The sequence below is a fragment of the Parus major genome, chromosome 4 (assembly GCF_001522545.3).
Source record: "Parus major isolate Abel chromosome 4, Parus_major1.1, whole genome shotgun sequence".
Classification (NCBI taxonomy): Eukaryota; Metazoa; Chordata; class Aves; order Passeriformes; family Paridae; genus Parus; species Parus major.
Window position 1 is genome coordinate 66,725,264 of NC_031771.1, and position 24,586 is coordinate 66,749,849.

The 24,586-nt window shown below is 39.0% G+C and overlaps 1 protein-coding gene across 1 annotated transcript in view; it reads right to left on the reverse strand.

Annotated features, from left to right (window-relative positions):
- The window catches only part of C4H20orf194 (chromosome 4 C20orf194 homolog), a 65,575-nt gene that overhangs the window by 35,750 nt on the left and 5,239 nt on the right, over nt 1–24,586 (reverse strand). Inside the window, exons 2-12 of the mRNA XM_015624905.3 lie at nt 20,505–20,584; nt 15,251–15,370; nt 14,284–14,408; nt 10,894–10,990; nt 9,714–9,820; nt 7,330–7,407; nt 6,128–6,226; nt 5,305–5,360; nt 4,181–4,316; nt 2,606–2,687; nt 1,914–1,950 (exon numbers count right to left, since the gene is read on the reverse strand). Coding sequence (XP_015480391.1) covers nt 1,914–1,950; nt 2,606–2,687; nt 4,181–4,316; nt 5,305–5,360; nt 6,128–6,226; nt 7,330–7,407; nt 9,714–9,820; nt 10,894–10,990; nt 14,284–14,408; nt 15,251–15,370; nt 20,505–20,584 — 1,017 coding nt within the window. The remainder of the gene's footprint in view (nt 1–1,913; nt 1,951–2,605; nt 2,688–4,180; nt 4,317–5,304; nt 5,361–6,127; nt 6,227–7,329; nt 7,408–9,713; nt 9,821–10,893; nt 10,991–14,283; nt 14,409–15,250; nt 15,371–20,504; nt 20,585–24,586) is intronic.

The following is a 24,586-nucleotide window of genomic DNA, read 5'->3' on the forward strand; positions in this document are numbered from 1 at the left end:
AGTGACTTTCAGCCATTGACACATTTCCAGCTCCAGAACCACTGGGGAAAACCCACATGTGCCCAACCAAGGAACATCAGCCTCAGTTTTCCTAAATCACAACAAAAAGATGAGCAGATCAACAAAATCAGTCCCTAAATTTTAAGTTTTCTCATTACTCCACTGCCAATACTGAGGGAGGGAAGAGGGGGGAGGAAAGAGAAGGATACAGCATTTAAGCCAAATGCAAAGCATTCCTGAAGGATGGAAAAAAATCAGAAAAAAAAAAAGAGGGAGGAACCTCAAAATGCACCAGAGCTTGATTATCCCCAACAGCAGCAAGTGATTTTAAAATTCAGCTTTTTCACTATTTTTTCAGGTTTCTGGATTGCAATTTCCTGTGCTTTCATATGCACTTAGTATGTTTTCACTGCACCCAGTAAATAAATGTAATTCCTTTATATTATAATCCTTCCAGACTTTGTAATCATTCTTATTTTCCCTAAAATTCACATATATATTTGCAAGAAAACACTTCAGTGAGGTGTCCTTTATCTTATTCTTTTTCCCATTTAAACATTTTAAAGCTATCAGTGGGAAAAAAAAATTAAAAAATCACAGGATTTCTGTTGTGTTGCTTTTGAAGCGTTTTCTTAAAATAAAAATAAAACCACAGAATTAATCCCAGTTTATCCTCCAATTTACAGAGTTGGTTTATGTACTCCAAGCAATCAGTACAGCCAAATTTGGAATGAAAAGTGTTCATAAAATACTTTTTATTTCACTTTCTATAAAATATTGACAACTGTAAGAAGCAGTTACAGGACTCAACTGCAAACTAAGTCAGGTTTGTCAAAAAAAGCCAATTATGCTACTGTTGAAATTAGATTATTTGAACCAATACAGGGATGCTTCCAAGAAAAAGATATTCCTTTATAATTACTGCCTTTATCAATCCATGATTTGTTTAGTTTCTCTACTCATCTTGATTAAAATGTATTTAGTACAAAGGATTTTTGAAGGAGGACAAAAAAATGTTTGAGCAGAATGCAAATGCAAGAAAAAATACCTGCTGGAGTTCCATTTTCTCTAAAAAAAAGGAAAATCTGCTGCTCAGTGCAATAACTTCATTTTTATGTCTCACATTTACCAAGAGTCAATAGTATTTAGTGTGACAGTACTGACACATCTTGAATATATTTAATATCTTACTACCAGGTGATGCAGCTTTGCAGAAGCAAAAACAGGCTCCTAAAATGATCCCAACTAACAAGGAGGACAAAATCTCTAAGGAAAGGTTTGGTTTATCAAGAGAGAGAGCAGGACCAAAGCAGATTATCTACTGTGTTCTCCAAGCTGGACAAGGATCTACAACATGCAGAGGAAGTGGACATCAACATGGATAAATAATGGATTTTGAAAAGGTTAAAACAAGCAGAAGCTTTGCAGCTTCCCAACTTCTGGGAAAAAATTAACTTTGACAGAACCTTAACACAGTGAATTTCTTCAGAAGTCTGAGTGTTCCCTGTTGGCATTTTCACTAAGCATCAGAAATCTTACACATGGTTAATGAAACCAATCAAAAAATTACTTTGTCTTCTACCTGTGCAAAATGCTACAGTGTGAGAGACTTTTCTCCCTTGGTTTTACATGCAGGATCTTAAAAAGTTATTCAAGTATTCTTTTTAACTACAATTTGAGCAAAATTTACTAATATTTCCTTTCCTACTCTGCTGCTGTCACACTAACTACTCCTCGTGTACCCACTGAAACTCCTCACAAGCATTTTGCCTTTGAAACTCTGTCCCATGCACATTATTCTCAATAAAAATGTCTCTGCAAATGCCAACAGCCACTAAAAGCAGGTTTCACCTACTGCCATGAGGTAAGAAGAGAGAAGAGTAAAGGAATAATATAAAAAATTGCCAACTTACACTTGCTCAGCTTGCTTGTGCATCTCATTGTCATTTCCTGTATTAAAAACAAAAAAGGTTTGGTTTAAGTACTGTGAGAACATTTCTGCTGCACACCTTACATGGAATTTATCCAGTATTTTATGCTACTAGGGCAAACACAGGCTGTAATTCCAATCCTCCAGCCATCCTCTCTTCAGCTTTTCTGAGCCCAGTGCATTTTCAAGATAACCCTAAGGACTGACTTTATCCATGGATTCTTCCATTTAAAACACATAAGAAAAATGTTTTTTAAAAATTTTACATGGATTATTTTTATCTGGGATTACAGTTACCATATCTCACTATACTGAGGATAAAAGACAGAAGTGAAAGAATTTTCTTCATCCTAAAATCCTCAGTTACTTGACTGTTACCAGTTTGAATTACTGTATTTTGGAGACTGGTTTTTTTTATAAATCCATATGAAACATGGACTTAAATATTTGTTTAATGCTTTAAAAAGGGTCTGCACACTGAGATCTGACAGATTTTAAGTTTAACACTCAGATCTGACAGATTTTACCCACAAAATCTGCTATGATTTCATGCACTGGCTACAGAATCTATCACTCCATGGCCTGATGCTTATAAAGGAAGCAAAGCTTTTAATTTGCTACAAATTTTCATGGAATCAGAGGTAAAAACTGCCTTGGTGTATTTAATGCACTTACCCAGGAAAGGAATGTGAGTGGCTCCAAAAAAATAGGTCCTTGAACAAGCCAGAGGTCCCTTTGGAGATACACACTGCACTACCTAGCAGTCAGTATTAATGAGATAAAAAAGACATCAGTAAAACAAATTGGTGCAATAATTAACAATTAACTACGTTCCCCTTAAGTCTTCTAAGCACTGACAGACTACAGAAGTTTACAACACAGAAGGAACTGGATTGTGAAAAAGCAACTTACGTTTTCAAAGGTCTATTTCACTTTTGACTTGACCTGAATGGTTGAAAGACTTTGGAAAGGAGATGAGCTCTGACTTGTGTTTTCAATTTCCTATGTCAACTGCTCTTTTCATGAAGAGGAAAGTGTGTCAGGTTCCCATAACTATGCTGGCACTTGGTCTTATTTACTATTTTCATGACACCCTATTAAAACAGTATCACCTGTACCTGTAAATAAACCACCTTTTTTAAGAACAGCATCAGAATCTGAGGACAACAGACGGAGCAAGTACATCAGAATAACACAGTACTTGCATTTGCAAAGGTATCAAATGGAATCTTATTGTTAACAAGGGAAGGAAAGACAGAACTGAAAGTGTTTTTACAGAAACAGTGTTAGAGCAGCAAATGGAGGATGAGATTTCACCAAGATGCAAAACCACTCTTTTCTCAGGCTCTGGACACGTGATTTGTGCCCAGAAGCCCCACGTCCATCCATCCCTGAGGCAGCTGCACATGAAATGCTGACAAGCTCATGGACTCATGGCCTCACTCATGCGCTCACTCCAGCATGGCCACATCCACCTGCTCAGGGCTCACACCACTCCCAGAGCCCCTGGAGGCAGCAGGGAGCTCTCTCCACACTCTACCTCTCTCCTCCTTCGCTGCCAGTTGCCTTCTGGAGCCACCCAGGCCCTCCAGCCAGAGGATCCCAATTCCCTGGGGTCGCCAGCCCAGGCACGGCCCCTGCGCCGCCGTGCAAGGAGCCACGGAGCTCAGCAAATGTTTAACAACCCAGCTTTTACTTGGAAATGGAAACAAGTTAATCTTTGCAACTTCATCAGAACAGTCCTGCAACTAGGAAAGGCTTTTCAGAGTTTCATCAATAGGAGTCTGAGCACAGGCTGGAATTTGGATACATGTTGGTATCCCACACAATGGTGTTAACAAAGAAAAGTGGCTTTTTGTTTCTTTTTTAAGAAATGGCTAAGTGAATGTGATTAAAATACAATCTGTGTATCACAGTTAAGTGTATCACAGGTTTTCACTTTGTGGCCAGGACACACACCTTCACAAAGGGCATTTCCCTCTCCCCCACCCATTTACAGCAAAAGTTGTCTTTTTCCAGAGAATAAATTAATTTAACTCATTCAGCAGTCCTTGATTAAGAATCCAGTATGGTTTAACTTGGAAAGAGCAAGAAAAATTAAATTTGTTTCTTAAACTGATGGATTGCTAAGGTGCTTTATGTTAAGAAGAATTAAGTATTTAACTCATGGAAGACAGGCACAAAAAATATACAAAGAAAAAAGGAATACACAATGCTCCAAAATCTCAGATAACTTCCCCAAAGCCTTACCATATGCTTGGCAGTGCTTCCACCAAGGCCAGTGTTTCGAACCAGATGTCCTTCAGATGGAAAATTAAAGTTGCCAGAGTTCAAGTTTTCCTTTGTGGAGTGGCTGCCAAACAGGACAAAGGGCTGCCGGCTCGGGCTGAGGAGGAGAGAGGGAATCACCACCAAAATACTCACAAAAAGTGAAAAGTTTACAACCAACAAATGAAATCAAAGCTTTCAAGTGTGATGGACCAACTGCTGAATTTCTCACTAAAAGGAAAAAAAATTACTAAAGCTGCACAAAGCTTCACAGTGAAACAACCAATTTCTAAAGAAAAAAGCTACTTGCATTAAAAAGATAATTTCTTTCAAATACAATAAACTTATCTCAAGGTTATTCCCAAATGCTCTTAGGAGATTCTTTTATCTTAAACTGCCTTGAAAAGCTGCTTAGTTTAAAATTAACCATCTTGAAAAACCCTGAAATTACCATGCTGGAAACAAACAAAACTATTTTGGGTTTAGTTCTGGCTTTGTGCCCAAGACTCAGCTGGAGAGGTCAAGGATTTTCTTTTCTTTATTGCAATGCAAACACCAGAGGATGCTGCCAGCAATAAAAGGGCATTGAACTCCACTGGTTTACTCCAAACACAGGAGAATGTGCAGAGATTGAAGTAGCTAAACAAACCTTGATTAGCTCTAAACAGCAAAATGTAGACTTGGCAACAGAACCTTCAGCTAAACAACAACTTTTGGTAAAAACTCTCTCACAGAATCACAGGATGGTTTGGGTTGGAAGGAACCTTAAAGATCATCTCACTCCAACCCCTGCCATGGGCAGGGACATCTTCCACTTTTCCAGGTTGTTCCAAGCCCCATCCAACCTTTCCCAGGGATGGAACTAATCATAATGCACAAAATTTCATGGTATATGTAAGAACTACAGCATTTAAACCCTTGGAAAATTCAGCTTCTCCTTCCAGCAAGTGCCTTTGCACAGGTTTTTTTTTCAGTATGAGATTTGATATACTGAGGTGATACCAAAATAAGAGTTTTAAGCATTATAGCATCAGGCATATGGAAATAAAATATTGAGGTGGTAGTGACACCAGAGGGAATAATGGAATAATTACAGGAATAATTACCTGTTATCTGTTATATGGCTTGAGATCATGCCATGGCTGAAATAACTTCTGAATGGCTGTGAAGAAGTGAAAATGAAAATTACTAAGAAGTACATCAACAGAAGTATGAAATATCCTACCATTAATTAAACCTGAATTATCCTTCTCAGAGAAAACTCCTGAACCCTCAAAAATACTTCCAACCTCCACAAACTAACACAAACACCACTAAGTCTCATATTATTAAATCATTGAATGGTTTAGGTTGGGAGGGACCTTAAAGCTCATTTAGTTCCAATCCCCCTTCCATGGGCAGGGACATCATACTATCCCAGAGGAAGCAACAAAATGCATCAAAAAAGCACCAAAAGGCTTTGAAATGCATCAAAAAAGCACCAAAAGGCTTTGAAATGCATCAAGAAAGCAACAAAACACTTCAAAAGCAACAGCCAACCCCTGAAATCCTGTGCTGTTCTCTCCCATGCTCAGTGCTACCCCCTCAGTTATGTTTGAGATGTGCAAACTGAACTTGTTAAGCCCTGCACATACCAGATTCCATCCAAAGGCAAGTTAATCTACCTGCAAATATCTCCTGTGCAGATATAAATTGAATTATCAACAAGCAAACACTCCACTGAATTACCCAAGCAATCCTAAGCCATCATACCATGGATTTTTAAGGTGGGTGGTGACTTTAAAAAACCCAAACCATGTGGTTTTTCAGTCCTCAAACATGAAAAGTGAGATGGGATAGGGGAAAAAAAAGCCCAAAAGAATGCTGAATAATTATTTCTTCTGCATGGATAACCAGCAGGATTCTCAAGGACTTCTGAAGCAAGCCTACCTCCCCCGCCTGAGATTCTGAGAGTTCCAGAATGAAGGGAATTTCAGTGTCAAAATTAGCAAAAAAGTTGGTCCACTGGTGCTCAAAAATCATTAAATCCTAGAAGGAAAATATTTGACATTACTTCCCTAGGCAAGAGAAATGAAGGCAAAGGTGACATTTCACTGGAATACAGCCCAATGAAACAATAAGCTTAGAAAAATTGATATATTTTAGAAGATAAGGATGTTCTGCTGGGTTTCAGGGTGTCTTTTTGTGGGTGTGTGGTTTATGTTCACTTTTTTCAGAAAATTTAAGTCAATTTAACGACAACTTTCAGGATGAAAATTTAAATTATGGTTAATAGGTCTGCTCAGAGTGCAAGACAAGTCCCAAACATTAATCTCACTTCCAAACAGAAAGGGGAAGTGAAATATCACAGAGTGATTACTTAGACTGAGAGCCTTGTAAAAACTCTATGATATTTTAATTTTCATTACAGCAGCTGATTGAACAACCAAATTGGTGTGAGCTACCAATATTTTATTAATAAAGGACAATTACTGCTGAATTTCATACATATTAAATTGCTGTCAAGCTAGAAATAGATAAAAATTAATATATACCAATAATTATAAAATATAGATACGATTAAGGTATAAATACTAATAAATTACAATTTGTAATTATAAATACTACTAATTTTTACAATGCTTTCTGCTCTAGCACTGAGATCAGAGCATGGCATTAATGTGAGAATCCTTTCCCACTGTTTGTATTTCCCAAAGCATCAGGGCAGCCACTGAGTGGCACTGTTCCCCACTTCAAGGAGCTACAAAACATCTGAAAAGTGCTTTTTAGTCCTGGAAGAATGGTTGTGTGTTAAAGGGGATTTTTTTTTAACCCTCCTTGCTGCAGAAGGAGGATTAACACACAAAACCACAGCAGTTTCATGTATTTTGTACATGGTTTAATGACATGAAGGAAAACTTTTAGAAGATTTTCAGACAAAGCAATAAATTCAAGGAAACCAAGACAAGTTATTTTAGTGTTTTGCACAGTTTGTGGTAGATTTAAGGAATGGGAGGAGAGCCTGCAAGCAGCAGCAGGCAGAACCTGTAGATTCAGCCCATAAACTTAATGAAAACCAAACAAAATCACAACACTTTTACTCTGTGGTTACACCAAGCAGGAGCTGAGGCAAAACATTTCATCCACATTACCTCAAAGAGCAAATCCTCCAAGGACACAGGATCCATTTTGCTATAGGTCTTCCACAAGTCAGCACTGACATCCATTAACTGAAAGATATTTTTAAACACATTTCAGTGAAAAACACCACAAAGAAGGCCACAAATTCAGGTTTAATCTGAGACAGCACTGGGGAACACTGCCCTGTCTAACAGTGCTCCTTAATTCTGATTTCTCAGATATTTTTACTCTGTTACAAAAGACCTGACCAGTGAGGGTCTAAACTCGGTGCAAAGCCTTCTTTGCAGTCTCCCAACAAATCATTTCACAAAATTTTTCAATTTAATAGCAGAGAACTGCATGAGCTGGTGCAGGCAAAAGGGCAAGATGAGTTTTCTGAGTTGAGACAGCCAAGAGTTGATTCCAGGGTTACTCATCCTGAGCATCAGCCAACACTTGCTCTAAACTGATGTAAATTCAGGCCAAGACAGTTTAACTTTGCAATACTTCCTTCCAAGCAGCAGGATGTTGCATATGAGAATATTATTTAAAAATATACTCTTAAGGGACACTTGTATCTGAATGATTCTGAATTTACAGGTTTGCCCATCATCCACTTAGTTAAAAAAGCAATACTGGCTGGAATTTTCTTAACCCACTGCTTTACAGTTATTCCAGGTACTCATGTAATATGGGATGTTAATAATGATTTCCCAGACCTCACTTCCATTCCATTCCTATAAATGCAGTAAATTTTCTAAATTACAGCATCTTGAGCAACCTTGATTTCTCCAGTAAAAGAGCAACTGCCTTTAAAAGACTGGGAAAAATAATGAATTACCATCCTTTGTTCACACTCAAATCTAAGAGAACACACAGCAGAGGGAAAATCTCAGAGGGAAAGTCTGAGCTAAAAAATGCACCAAAAAACTCCCCTTTTAACAAAGGCAGAAGAATTAATTGAAAGATCATTTACAGTGATCCCAAATGCATTTTCAGCCTGGTCTCCTCCCCCATCAGTGACACAGAGCAGCTGCCTGACAGAACCAAACAAACACTTAAAAAGTTAGGAATGTCACTTCCCATTTGAAATCCCCTCATGATTTGAAGGAGGAAGCAAGCAAGAACTCCAGCTGGAGCTGGCTGGACTGCCAGAACCAATATGATTGCTCTTAAAAAAGGAGTCCAAGAATTTTCCCTGCTCCTTTTTAAGCATTCAGGAGTGCCTGGAGACAGTATCAGCTCCCTGAATTACACAGGAGAGGTTCTGGCTGTGCCACCGTGCCTGAACAGTTTTTTCAGTGCCTCTACAGATTTGTGAAAAGAATTGGGGTAATTAAAGGGCAACTGAAGATCCAGACAGCTCCTGAATTGCCAGTCAAATTTTCACTGACTCATTTCAGACATCAAGAAGGGCGATTGACTCTGTGTTTAATGGTTTGGGCAGCTTCACACCACAAGGTGTTACAGTACCAGTGATGGAATGAAAAAAGCCCTGAAGAAAGGAACCACTGGGAAAACAAGGGTGCTCAGAAAGAATAGGAACTCACAGAGCCTATTTCTGAGTAAGCATGTACAATTCTAGATATGATGAGACTTTAACAACGGCACCATTAATTCTCTGGAGGTTTTCCAGTTATCAGGAGTCAGACAAAAACCCATTGTGGCTGTAAAAATGGAGAAGTGATAAGAAAAATGGAACATCTGCATTGCTGTGGCAGAGGTTCAAAAAATGAAATCAAAGAAGCTTTAAACAAGCACAGAAATGCAAAGCTGTCATCTGAAAATGCTGTTCAGAGCATTAATAAATGGGCAAATCAATGACATAAGTTGCTCAGAGTGAAACAGCAAATCATTATTAAATATAGGAGCAATTAAATCCTGACTGTTGCCCTATTCAGCATTGTATGATGACCCATGAAAATACAATGTCAGTGAGAGAAGGAGATGTATCTCTTCAATCAAAAACAGTGACCCAAGAAATAATCTTGCCTTATTTTCAGAGCTCATCTCACAGTGTTTGTCACTAACCAGCTCCTTCTGCTCTGCACTTGAAGATCTAAAACCCTTCTAAAAAAAATTAAGGGTAAAAGAATCCATCTAGGCGTGGTTATTGGTAGAGGTGGCTTTAGAGAGAAAGGAAAGAAGTTCTAAATCACAGCAGAGACCTGGAGAGAATGTCCAAATAATGGTTTATCCAGGAAATAGTGCTGTGTATCCCAGAACAGAATCTCAGCAACACCACAGAGTCTCTATCCTATCACAGTTTTACAATATCCCAAAAAACTTCATCCAATTTAGCAGCTCAATTGAGCAGTGAGTCAGGACTAGATCATCTCAAAAAGTGCTTTCCAAACAAAAGAATTCCATGAGTAACTCCTGCTTCAGAAAGGAAATGACAAAAGGAAGCACTCACTTCATATTTCATGGTGAAGAAGCCGTCGCCCCCGATCCCCTCAAGCGCGAAGGCCTGGACGATCGGCCACTTCTCCACGATGAACATGTCAAATATCTGCAGGTGGCCTGCAAAGCAAACACAGCAACATTCCCTCAGAAATCCTGGCACTCCAGCTCTCCCTGAGTTCTTGGCATTCACAGAGCGTCTCATTTATCATATCTTTGTACAACTGAAAAGCTTTAAGTGAAAAATAATTTTGTGCAGAAGCTCGTCTAAACCCTAAATTTTGTCCCTTTTTCTCAGGATATTCCACATCTCCTTGCAAACTTCATTATAAGCTGATTAACAATTAAAATTCAAGATAATAAATAGGGAGTTTTGTTTACACCAGTTCCTCAAATACTTGGCCTGAAGTAAATACTGTCAGCATCACAGAATCCCAGAATGGTTTGGATGGGAAAAGACTTTAAAGTTCATCCCACTCCAGCCCCTGTCATGGTTAGGGGACACCTTCCACAATCCCAGGTTCTTCCAAGCCCTGTCCAACCTGGCCTTGGACAATTCCAGGGATCCAGGGGCAGCCACAGCTTCTCTGGGCACCCTGTGCCAGGGCCCCCCCACCCTCACAGGGAGGAATTTCTTCCATCATCCCCATTTAATCAGAATTTCAAGTTGGGGGAGAAGAAAACTCTTCCTCCTGGCACTTCCACTAATGACTTTCCAGGCAGTCAGAGCATATCACCCTTCCCTAAGGGAAGCAATAAAGCATTAGGAATAAAAAAAGAATGCAAGATTACATTGCTGAGGCTCAAGGCTGGCTCCAGATCCCAACAGGAAGCTGTGCAGGGCAGGTTTTTTTAGTTCTAAAAAAGGAAACTTGCATAAAGGAATGTTTATTCCTCCCTTCCATAAAGAAGGATTTATCTGGAGCTCCCATGGGAACAGAAAACTTCTGTAGCAGCTCAAGACACTGCTCTGAATGCAAATCATTTCTCTGCCTCACGCTGGGGGCATTCACTCCCCAAATGAACTCTAACAACTTCCAGTTCTCAGAAAGAAATTCAACTCTTAAGGAAAAAGAGGCTAAAAGGAAACTAATGACTTACTAATCCTTATTTCTCTCTTAAGGCAAGGAAATCTTCATTCCCTGAAGCTGCAGGGTGCAAAACACTTCCACCCTGAGCATCACCCACCCTACCTTGGCAGCTGTAGGGGATCCCGATGCGGCTGCAATCCCGGACCATGTCCACAAAGCTGGAAATCTTGAATTCCTCTGCAGCTTCTTCATCTTCATACTAGAAGAAGGCATTTAAAATCAAACTGGATTAGGCATGCCCTAATTTGATTGGTAGGAAAGAGAAGATGCAGCATGTAAAGCACTAAAATACCATCTACAGCCTCCAGAAGCTTGAGCACCTCTTTCTGTATTTTAGAAATCCCATCATGGCAGGGATATACTCAAGCCAAGCAAAGTTTTTAATCATGACATACAAAGGCATAATTATAGACTTTATTTTCAGCTTTCAGTGAAGTCTTTCAACATCTAGATTTGAAAGATGGAAGTAATTTTGATGATACCAACTGATGTGCCACAAAAAGCGTGCCACTGAGAGAAAAAACATTAAAATAAGATACTGTATTACCAGCTAAACAACACTGAGCAAGGAAAATCAATGTCAGAATAAGCCCCAGGTCACAGATTAGGCAATGAGAATATGTTTTAGTCTGATGGGGAAGTGCAAGAAAAGGAGGCAAGAAGAGGAGAAACCCCTCATGTGACACTGTCTGAAGACTTCAGTAGACTGAAGAACAAATATCCTTACACAGAAAATTATAAAAACCAGACTGAAGAGACAAATCACACTAAAGTCATTTTTATAACAGAACACAAACCTGAAAACACACTGACTTTGACCTAAAAAGGAGTTTAGCAGCAAGTCTGGAACCAACAGGTCTAGCCCTGCTGGCTTCTTCAAGAGCCACTTCTTTTCTGGAGCAAGATCAGAAGGCAGAACTGTTTTGCCTATTTTATTTTATTTCATTTTTATTCACAGCACTCTGAGCTTCTTATCAAGGCAAATGACATGATTATGAACTTTTTGTGAGCTTCAGGGTACACCCAATATATTTATTTTGAGAACAAGTTCTTTTAAGTCAAGCCTGAATTTGAGATGCAGCCCCAGCTCCTCCATGGTGTGTTCATTCTCCAATCCCAGGAAGCCAGATCAAAGTTGCAGCTCAAAGCCAAGCCCAAAACAACTGCCAGTTTCTCAGGACTTAAAAATGTTATTGGAATAAGAACTTGGGTTTTGGCAGGGTGCTAAAGGTTTGCTCATAATCTGCTGTTGCAAGAATAAATAGAGTCCATTCAACCGTGACACCCCAAAATTTACTACAGTAAATTTCACTATTTTATCCCATTTGGCCACTTTGAACATGGGCATTATTTTTTTAGTAATACAGGATTTTTTTCCCCAATAACTAGGATATACTCTTAAATGCCAGTGGTCTACTTAAAGCAAGTAGGAAGGAAAAAAGGAAGGAGAAGTTCTATGTTTTTCCAAAGCCAGGTACAGCACTGCTTTATTTATTTCTAAAATTCCTGCACTTTTTTGGTTTCATTTTTATGAAGTTATTTCTATCACTAAAGTAAGTGCTTAAAAGCCACTGCAGGCAATTCTCCTGTAAACAGGATGCACTTAAAGCCTGACACAGCAAGGTTTTGTTTGTCTTTCAGCAGTAATATAGGAAACTGGCAATTCTTATACATTGGGAATGTGACTGGAAGTGCTCAGTTCACTCATACCAAACAGCAATGGGATGATGGGATATTAGGAAGGAGAACTGTATTTTCAGCTTCCAAAATCAAACCTTTCCCCTCATTTCCACCAAGAACAAGGTTTACTATGCCAATTACATCATTATTTCAAGCCAACGCTGTACGATTAAGGTTCCTGCTTACCACGATAAATCATATCAAAGCCCATAAGCAGATGAAGCTTAAAATTCAATAGCTGAGGTTGCACTTGCACTGGCAACTGTGTGGTAAGAACTTCTCTCTTCCTGATTCCAAAGTGCACGTGTTCTCCCAGCATCAGATTTGCCCTTTCAGCAGGGATTTTAGCAACAGAAAAGCCTTGTGAAGCCAGGCTTCAGGTTTAGCTGTGGCATGTTTTAACCTGGAGCTCAGCTGTTCTATCCTAACAAGAATTATCCTTCTCTGTTGCACTCCTGGAATTGTATCCACAACAAGTTTTGGGATCCAGGGACAAGGTATTTATAAACTGGAGCAAGATCAGTGGAGGGCCACCACAACCAGTGGGATGCAGCATTTGTCCAAGAAGGGGAGATCCAGGCTTGCTCAGTATCTGCACCTCAAACCCACCAAAATGTTACTGAGATGGTGAAGTCAGGCTCTCCACAGCAGCCATAACAAAAGTCATGATTTAAAATGAGACAAGTTTGGGTTTGTTGAAAGGAAACACTTTTTCACTAGGAGAACAGTGGGAAAATGGAGCAGACAGCCAGCAGAGGTTCTGCAGTCATCATCCTTGGATGCTTTCAACACCCAGCTGCAAAAAGACCTTGAGTAACCTGATCTGATCTCACCACTGAAGCAGGAGGTTGGACAAGATGATCTCCAGAGGTCCCTTGTAATCTGAATTATTTCCTAATTCTGTGATCTAAGATATCAACCAGACACATAAAAACACAATCAGTCTATTATAAGTCCCATCACTTCCAAGCTGGAAACTCAAGGGAAACAAAAAAGGTTTCTCTCCCTGACTTTCCCATTAAGTTTTCCACTGGCTTTATTCACCATCACAAGCTCCAAACCCATTTCCTGCAGAATTCAGTATAATTCTAACTTAGAAAAGGAACTACACAGAACTCAATGTAGGAAGAAGCATTTCCAGTCTCCACTGGAATGAAAAGGTCCTTATTCTACACCCAGATAAAGAGTATTTTCATTTTTTACTCCTCTAAAAATACTTCATAGCAATAAATGGACTTTTTTCTAGAAAACTTTGACTTTTAACTTCAAGATGAAACATCAGTCATGGGATGTAGTGGAAGTGAGGTTAATAGTTCTCGACAGAAGGAACATTTTAACAGTTAAAATGAAAATACATAATGAAGTTTCTTCATTTTAAAGGACTTACTAAGCCCATCTTTTCTAACATTCAAAAACTACTGGCAACCAGTGCAGACATTGCTTTGGCAGCAAACAAGGCTGATGTGGGAAATCTCAGCGCTGACTGTGACACTTGATTCACATTTTGCATTTTTCACAACCCACATTTTTTTCCTCATTAAAAGATCACTGACTCAGGTCAAAACAACAGCAATTAGTGGGAGAGAGGAGCAATTTGTCTTCACGCTCCAACAAATAAAAGTATTGACAACATATTCTTCTTGCACACTTTAGTAAATGATTAATACCCAGATATACACACATATCACTCCCCTGCTGAGGGGGAAAGAGAAAAAAGGCTTCTGGAAAGAATGTTTTTAAAAGTTTCACTTTAAGGATCAGTTCATTAACAAGTTCATTAGCAAATCTTGTCTGCATTCATTTTTCACTTACCTCATTTTCAGTCAGACAGTGGAAATGCAAGTTCCTCCAGTGTGCCACATAGGGCAAAAGATGATTGTAATTCACAGGGTTGCAGTACAGATGAACACTGTCAGGTTTTATTAATATGATTATATCTGCAAGAAGCAGAACAAATATTCCAGCATCAGGACTCCACACACAAGAGAAACTGAACAGAAAAAACATTTTTTCTATCACGCACCTCATTAAAAAAGAAAACCGCTCAGCAATTCCTGATTTCTTTTAAACAAGCAGAAGAAACAGTTGGCAGCCACAGACAGTTCCAAGTACAAGAGGACTTGTTACTGTTCCAGACAACTGGGGGGTTATTCCCAAGTCTTGCACAGAACTTGCATCAGCCTGTCCTTTGTGCAGCCAAGAGGGTCAGGGTGAGTCTTCCCAGAGCACTTCCAGACCTCTAAACTCCAGCTGCTCCTGCCTGACATTACATCAGAGTAGCTTCAACTAAAAACTATCAGCACCACAGCCCAAGGGGGAGATATCCAAAAGTTTCATGCAAATAAGGGAAAAATAATGTGTGATCACAGGGATTGGCCATAATCCAAGTATGACAAAGGTGAGTTAATGTGGTGAAGTAAAAAAAGAGCTCAAGTACTTTACAAGTGCAGAGGTGTGATCACACAATGATTAATAACATGAACATATATTGACTGAACTAATGGGCTATAATTGTGTAAGTTTACAACATTTGAGATAAACTGTGGAGCACAAAACATATGAAATATCTATTTTTGTATTAAAAAATACAATTTTTTAATATATTTTTATTAATATTTATTTTATTTTAAAATCAGTCCTTCAGCAGTGTTTCTAAGAAGGTATTTTCAGGCATATACAGACAACTTAAGACTTAAAGACCTTTATTTTCTTTTTTTAAATCCCTTTTTCTGCTCATCTTCTGTCCAGAACAGGTAAAAACGTTGAGAACATTACTCACCATCCAGAACTTCCTCAGGAAAGCCTGTCCTTTCAAAGTCGTTGTTGTTCTGGTTGTACAAACCAAAGAGCAGATAATTTGCCAGTTCTCTGCACCCTTCATTGTATCGACTGTCTATCCCTGCAAAAGCAAAACCACAGGAGAATCACTGTGTGTCCTAACACTGCACACCTGAAAAGTTTTTTTTTCCTCCTCAATTTATTAGTTTATTAAATTACATTTATTTAATTTATAAAACTTTTAATTTATTAAACTTTAAAGCAGGAGTATGAACTCAGCTCCTCAACTGAACATACTGAAAGAACAGGGTAGGGAAAAAGGAGTTTTTTCAAGATCACTGCCACATGTTGACATCTCTCTCTCAACCTAAATCCACGAGTATTCCTTAAAAAATTTAAATGTCTTGTTTTCTGCAGTGGTCTGCATCCAAAATTCCCTTTTTTCTAGTAATTCAAACATCTGTCTGGATGCAGCATGCATTCTAATTAATATGTTCTTGATTGAAGCTTCCTAACAAACTAATCCCATGACCCAAATCTCCTGCTTTAGAATACATGATTAAACATTATCTTATCAGTGTTATAGAGCAATCCCTGAGTCACCAGAGAGCCACTGCAGACTTCTGAATTGTGAAAAGAAGTTCTGACAAAACACACAGGGCACAAAGAGCTTCCAAGGAAACCTTTCCTGGTCCTTGGGAAAATTCAATGAAAACAACTGAAGATCTGGAGCATGGAGAGACAGAAGATAAATACAAGAAAGGAATGAAGTCACAGATTTAGAAACTATTTTCATCAATCTTCATCTCTCTGGATGACAGTCACAGTCATAATTCTACTATAATAAATCCAGTTTTCTCAAACAAGTACAGCTGCATATAAAACAGCATCCTTGCCATCCACATTTCACAGAAGTCACCAGTTTTTACTGCCAAGAAATTTCTCTAATGGCAAGTTTTCCTATCAAGTTATATTAGGATTCAGTGGAACAGCTACCAACAAATTAGGATTTGTTACCACTGCTAAAGGAGAGATCAGAACGTTGATAATGTAATAACAGGGCCTGAACATCTGAGTTTCAGGACTTGAATTGGAAACCACACCAGTCAAGAGTCACCTGAAGTTGGCAAAAATCAGAACAAACCTCAGGTTCTCCTATTTATGCTCCTTTTTCATGTGATGCTTCAGCTTTAAAGTGCAAACCAGATGATGTGTCTGCATCCAGCTACTGAATCCAGTATCTTAATAAACTCTTTGTTTGCTCAGTAACTTTGGGAAGCTCACATGTATTCCAAGGTATCTGATATTTGGTGGAAAGCTGTTTCACATCTGTCACAGCTTTCTCAGCCCTCAAAAAATTTTTCCTACCATAATATTTGAATCCCTATTCTCCTGCTGCTTCTGAACTCCCATTCATATCTACCCCTCTATTTTATTTACATTTTCAGCCCCATGAAAGCAGGCACACCAATGTAATCTGGAATTCAATGGGACTCAACATACAAATATTGCTGCCAAAGCCCTCGTGTCTAGGTGGGATTTTAGTTACAAACAAGTGGAGACTCCCTTCTTTCAGGAAGAAACTGTCCCATTGTTTTAGGGAGCTCCATTTAAATGTAATCAGTCTCCTTGGAATCAGCTGCAGCCTTGGGAAGTGAGCACACACAATATCCTGAAGATAATCTGTTTCATGATTACCTGCGTAACTGAAGCATCTTCTGAAGCCTCAGAGGAGCAATAATCTGGCACAGACAGGGTGAGAGAGATGGAGGTGTTCAGCCTAGGCAAGAGAAAGCTCCAGAAATATCTCAGAGCCCCTTCCAGGGCCTAAAGGGGCTCCAGAAGAGCTGGAGAGGGACTTGGGAGAAGGGCATGGAGTGACAGCACAGGGGGAATGGCTTTGAACTGCCATAGGGCAGGGATAGATGGGATATTGGGAAGGAATTGTTCCCTGTGAGGGTGGGGAAGGGCTGGCCCAGAGAAGCTGTGGCTGCCCCTGGAAGTGCCCAAAGCCAGGCTGGACAGGGCTTGGAGCAATCTGGGATAGTGGGAGGTGTCCCTGCTCATGGCACAGAGTTGGAACCATATGATCTTTAAGGTCCCTTCCAATCTAAACCATTCTATGATCCTGTGACTCTGATTTCTGGAAGATCAGAAGAAAAATGAGAAACTGCCCTCATTTAAAAAAAGAAAAAAAAAACCACCCAGCTATGATATCACCATCAACTGAAGAGTTTGAGTTTTTATCTGGGTACAGCAACTTCAAGCAGGGCAGATCTTCCAAGCCAAAACCTCTGCTTTTTCAGTTAATGACAGAAGGAGTGGAACAGAAAACAAAAAGATGTTAAAGGGGGACAGCTGACAGATTTAACTCTTAGAGTACACACATGAATTTATTGCTTGCAAAGCACTGACAGACACACAGGGAAGGCATTTGTTTAACACAAAACCATGAATTCTGCAGCATATTTGGGATTAGTGATTTACTTGAGTCTTTCAAGTATCCTATCCAGACAGGAGCTTTCACTCTGAGGCTTTACTGTTATTCTACAGAAACATATGGAGTTAAAGGAACAGATATAGCTAGCAGAAAACAAACAGGAAATGAAACAATGACCAAGATAAGATACCCCCGAGAGCGTATCAGGAGTCCTCCCCAGAACAATGGGCAAGGCCATTAATTAGGAAACCCCGACGCCTGTCTCCAGCTGAGCTGGGAGTTTGGAACTCCCCCGCCTGTTCCCAGCTCCTCGCCGGGGTGCGGGCACACAATGAGTCAGTCCGAGCCCCGAGGAGCTGCTCCTGCTCCCCATTCAGTTTGCTAAATTGGCAGAAAACATTCTGGCCAAATCCGGGGGGAAAATCTGTCTGCTGGCTAAGATAAAGTGGGTGCAAGATACCGAAGGGCACCAGCAGTGATGTAAAACACACGTGGGGACAGCAGGGAGGGAGCAGCAGGGTGACGCTGGAGGGAATGGACACATCACCTTTAGATATTGGCCCAAAACCAACACACAGTTCTGGAACTGCTGGCAAAATAATCCTTAAAATAGGCTCTGTTTGGAAAGGGAATGGGATGAACAATCAGTGTAATGTACTAAATGTTCTTAGGATGTGGGAAAAACCCCAGTAGGGAGAGCTCTGTGTAGGATGGATATAATGGAGAAAAAATAATCTAAATAATTAGATGAGAACAGAATTAAGATAAAATAAAGATTTACTGGAACAGCCTTGAAAGTATCCCCACACTCTTCGAAGAGAATAAAAAATAAATATCAATATCTGCAAAAATTCAGCTGTGCTGAATGGTCAGTTTGATCCACAATCAGAGCAGCTACAACTCCAGTTACAGACACACCTTACTCACACTGAATGCACATCCTCAGAAATCGGAGCAACTGAACCATGAGCTGAAAATCTCTGGTGAAAGGCAAGGTGCCAAGAAACTATCACTGTAACTATCATAAAAAATAGTTTACAGTATAATTTAAGCAGTTTGAACAGCAACACACTCAGCTGAGACATCACAGCTTTTTAAAGATATTTGACATACCAACCTTCAAATTCCTTTTTCCTGTCAGTTGTGAGGCCTTTTTTCCCCAGTAAAGAACACAGGAATGTTACCATGCAACCCCTTTAAAATAAGATTACAGGATTCTTCTAAAAAAATCAGCTGTAACTACATTTAAATACTTGTATCAACAGCGGGTCAGATCTCATCTCTCTCTGGGATCTCACAAAGCTGGGTTTAATTTCAGTACAAATATTAATGAACTTGAAGCAAAGCTGTGGAAGTTTATACTGGTTTTATCTCACAGCCCAGTATGAAACTCAAGTTGAGGTGAGGGAACTGCATTAACTCCAGGCCATTAAAAGCAGCCAAGTGAAACAGAACATGCCCTGACTGTAAAAAAACATAGTTGTGAGTATCCACTTTCCACACAAGTCAAGAGGACTCAGGACATAAAACTACATGGGTTTTTGTCATCTGAAGCTTGTATTTGATGACAGATTTAATGCATTTATAACAGTGACATGCCTGTTTAATGGAAGTTATGCCAGAAATTCTGCAGGCTACAGGAGCCAGGGCAGAGCAGACAAGAGCTCCATTGTGGGTGCTGAGAGATCAGGGCAAAGCACAAATCTCCCAATAAAACACACCACCTATATTTCCATACCACAAGTGCTTATTTATTAGGAGGTATGTTCTTATGACTAGAATTAAATCCTCCACATGACACTGAGGATTACACAAAGCAATTCCTTTGCTTTCCTTAAAGCTGGGCCATGTTTCCAGTGACTGTTCTTTACCTGGCACTTTCTGCACTCTCAGAGTTAAGAGTAATTAAGAAATACTGCAGTGTCATCAGTCAACATGTTTTATGAAATTAAATTAGCAGCAAAGGCAAAACCCAAGGAGTTTATCCTATATGATTAAGTTTCACTGGAAAGCTGACACAGTGACCTCACAGAGCTTCTGGCTGTACAGTTACTACTTAGCCAGAGACTTAACCTCTTACCCCAGAGAATGTAGGTTAGGAAGGGTCATGCTGTACAGTTAGTACTGACTAAAAGAGAATGAGGTTATATATATTTATAAATTTTACTTTGTGGTCCAGTAAATGAGCTTTAAGTTCTATTGCTACATCATTAAAAAAATAGAATAAAACTAAAACTGTTTCCTGAAAAAACAGACTATGGTATCACTTTCTACACAGAGCTTCTTTAGGGCTACATCAGACTTCTTCTCTTTAACTGCAATCTATTATTTAAACAATCAGTCCTCAGTCCTTTTCTCTAAAGACTCAAGTTTTCAATCATAACTTCTGCATTTTTCCTTTAATATCTTGACACTGATTATATAATATGAAACAGGAGTCAATGAAATGGTATTCAAGCAGTACAAAACCCCTGTTATTTTCCTCCAGCACACTTGCACACACATCCACCTTTATTTCCTGCTGCCCTATTCTCCCAATCCCAGAAGAAATAAAGCACTGAAACCACATGCTGTTTATGTGCCAACATTTAACTACTAACTGCTTCCTGGGTTTCTCAGGCCACTCTTTAAAATTCTTTGCCCAAAATTAGTAAATAGGTTGAAGAATTGTTTAGGGAGAAGAGAGTGTATCAATCAGCTGTTCATTCCTTGAGAAACCAGGCTGGGGCCTGGAGCAGGAAGGAGATGATTTTCTTCTTTCTGAAACTCGTGGTATCTTTATCAGTATAATGAGAACAAAAAATGTAACACTAACCTAAAATGCAGAGGATTCCATCAGGCTGAGATTTGCTGCTCTGTGTCAAGATGGTCTGAATGTTTCGGAGGCGGCTGCAGCTGCAAAAGAAAGAGAATTTATCCTCAAGATCAGTGTTGTGAAATGTCAAAATGGGAGGCTGAAGAGCTGACCCAGCTTTGTTTTCTTCCTTACAGAAAATAAATGGACACACTTCAATTTGGAGATTTCTCCTTGAGACTTGGACCTTAAATCAAACCATTCCCGATTATTTTTGCCCACTAAAAGATGAAGACCACAGCACTGAGAGAAGACAGGAACTTTTAACTATTTTTTAAACCCACAAGCTCTGTTAATCTCCAACCTGCCAAAAATTGCTGATCAGGTTTGCTCCCACCAGGCCACCAGAAATTCCCTCTTCTACCAGAGAAGCAAAAACCAAAGTAACATCAGAAGGGACCACATCCCAACAGAAATCTGGGAAAGAGTTTTGATACCTCCAGCACCATCAGGAGAATCATGAAGGTTGGAAAAGACCTCCAAGATCATCAAAATTCAAACATCAAAGAAAAATGAAACAATGCCAAGTCTTGCTGAGATTTTTTTACCATAAAAATGAATAGTTTATTATATAAATTTAATTCAGCTGTCCAGTATTTATCTTTAAACCAGGGAAAAATTCCATCTGCAACAGCCAGATTTTTTTATAATCAAAGTGAATAGTTTATTACATAAATTTTAATTCAGTTGCCCAATATGCATCTTTTAGCTACAACAGAGAGCAACACAATTTGTGCTTCCAGGCAACATTCTGTGAGTTTGTTTAAATACAGATAAAAGACAAGAAATTTCACTGTTGATATTACTGAATGGGATTTCTTGTTTATAGACTTGTTTATAGAACTGTGAGCTGTTCAGCTCCAGGAAACAAATGTCTCTCACAGAAACACTCAAACAGAATTAAATGTATGAGCAGTTCAAACAAACAATAAAGTAAGGTCAAATATTTCTATTTTCAGCATTACTTTAGCCAAGTAAAAAAGCAAATAGGTCTTTTCAGCAATACTACAATTATTGTGCTCTACTTTCTCTGAAAGAAAGAATGAACATGAAAGGTTTCCATTATGGTGAATCTAAGTGAAATTCGAATATCAGTGATAAAGGACAGACAACATTTCATTTGGAAACACTTTCATGGGAAGCTCAAAGTCACTGCAGTCTCCAGCATTTATTTTTCCACTTTTTAGGTCACATGTTTCAGTTGTGAATCCCTCAATTATTCTTCTTACCTGGAACATTTCAATTTATATTATATTGGATGGATGGATGGATGGATGGATGGATGGATGGATGGATGGATGGATGGATGGATATTTTGATCCAGTCTTAGATATGGAAACAGAAATTAAAGCCACTGATGACAGCAAAGACACTTCATCAGGTACTAGCAGATGTTTGTCCACGTGGGTGATGCCAGGAAATCCATGAAAACCACACTGAACTTTATCCTGCACATTTAAGCTACTACTAATTATTCATTCTTTCAATCCTCACCTAAACCTGAATCTCACAGCTACACAAAATGAAGGTTTTGAATCTTATTCTGGAAAATTTTCATCCCATCATTAAACAGGAGCCCAGACCAGCTGGGTGAGAGATGATTCACTACAAGCTATTCAGAGCTCATATTTTTATATTTGCCATATCACGAGATAAGAGAGCAGAAAAATATCCCCAGACTCTTCACTGTGGGCACAAAATGAACTTATTTCATTTGTTGGTATGGAAACAGCAACACAATTTGCACAAGCCCACAGTTATTGAGGAGCAGCTGCAGTATTGCTGGAGCCTCAACATGGACACAACTTTTTGTACAAAGCTATCCTTAATGAAATCATTCTCAAAATGCTTCTTGACCTGCCTGCAAAGGAATTGTTTCCATGATTCCTGAGAGGATCTGAAGGACAAATTGGAAGGACTGGGAGAAAAAGCATGTCCAAGGACTTCTGCACTGACACAGCAAGCAGCTCCCAGAGTGACTTTTAATAAAAGATTTTCCATATTAGAGGATACATGTTCCTGTTCCTGCTCAAAGTGAGGAAAGAAACAGTCAACACAAAAACTGCTGAGGGCACAAGGAGATTTCCTTCAGCTCCTCAGAAACAAGATGCAATAATCCCTTTGCTACTCATGGTCAATTCTGAAGGCAAATTTAATTCTCTGGCCAAAAATAGACTTTTAAGGGCTGTGTAACATTTTATAAACCTCTTCTGATTATAAACACAGCAGGAACACACACCTTGATTTTGCTACCCTCCTTGTACTGATCACTTACAGAAGAATGGTTAGAACTCAATTTGACAAAGAACAAGTATGGATACTCAGGAAGAAAGATTTTTCCATTTATTAAAAAACATTACCATATCAAACAAGGTAAGCTACTCCTAAGATCTTTAAATTTTCATTTCAAAGGCTTCCACAAAAGAGTGACCCAATAAAACACATTTATCATTTAAAAAAAGTAGTGTTATGAGACTAAGAACACCAGAGCAGAGAAAAGCACAATAAATGGGCTTTTTGTCTTCTTGAGTTTTGGGAAAGCATTTTCTCATCAGTTCAAGTGCTGGGTAGAAAAAGGGAAGAAGAACTGGGGGAGAAGAGTCCTCACAGGTTGAGTATTCCTTTCCTTCTTTAAATTTTCAGGTTAGGAATTTTACTCTCCTAGAATTACTTTTATTATTTCTCAAATAAATTATAACTTTGGTGCAGCCCTTAAAAATATCTATAGATCTTAGATTAAGCTGCTGAAACATTTCTGCCAGGTAAATCTAGATGTCAGTGCTGCGTGTCCTGACATAAAACACAAAAGCATAGAATAAATTTACGTTCATTATTTCACAATGTTATGTCCAATGAAGATATTTATTTCATTCTTAATATTAAACAGACCTTAAGCAGAATATTTTTCCTTGCTTTATTTAAGAAGTGGTTTCTATGAGAAAATTCTTTGAAAAAGCGCCTTTACAGAAAAATTTTCAATGTCATTTCAAGTGTGGATAAATCATTACATTCAAAGGCTGACACTAAACACAGAAGACTTGTGTGCCTGAAGAAAGATGCCATTCAGAAATAGGGAAGAGAATAATTAGAATTCTTACAACATGCTTTTAAACAATACAGGCTAAAACTGTGGATAAAGTCAGAGGGGGGAAAATAAAGGCATTTTCTTGGATTTCACATTAAACAGTCATCTGACAAAAACAAAAGAGACTGTCCTGGGAACAAAAATCCATGACTTTTCCCATCTCCAAAACAAGCACTGACTTTTTTTACTCCTTTTCATTTTACCCCAGCAGCACAAATTCAAACGGAAACAACAACCTCCATATCAACCTGTGGGCCTTGGGATGCTTCCCTGGAAATTGTGGCTTTGGATCCACCATCTCCATAACCACAGCTAAAACTACAGTGACTTACTGCTGGAAAAAAAAATAAATTAGGTGTATTTGGAAACATGATTGTAAGGAGACTCCAAAATTATTTCAACGAGATTTGGGCAAGACAAGAGCTGGAAGTTACTTATCCACCCATGAGACAATTTCTGAAGGGGGTAAGAAGTTGATATAGGTAAAGTGGGAATTTTTGCACCACTTTTGAGCAGAAGCTGGGATTTCCCTGTGGGTTTAAGGCAGGATAAAACCTCCCGGTGCTGCAAGGGCCAGTCTCACCCTTCTCACCGCCTTTCTGTCTGCACTAACGATCTTGAAGCCATGTGTCAGGTCGGATCAGCTTATGGATCCAAACAACCTCCAGCCCAGGAATTAAAAAGAAAACAACGCTTTCAAACAGCGGCAAGCTGACGTGACTGCTGATGAAGGCAGGTCAAAAGGCAAAGCCACGTTTTGGGGTGACATCTGGCAATAAAGTGTGCTTGGGCCAATTAAGGAACTATACCTTGAGGTACTTGATATTCCGCTAGTCTTGGACTAGATCCAGGCAAAAAAAAAAAGGGGGGGGGGGGATAATTGACAATCATTAACTTCTAAGAATTAGTGCTCATCTGTTCACGTCTTCACACTAATTATGCAAAGTACCTCGCTTTA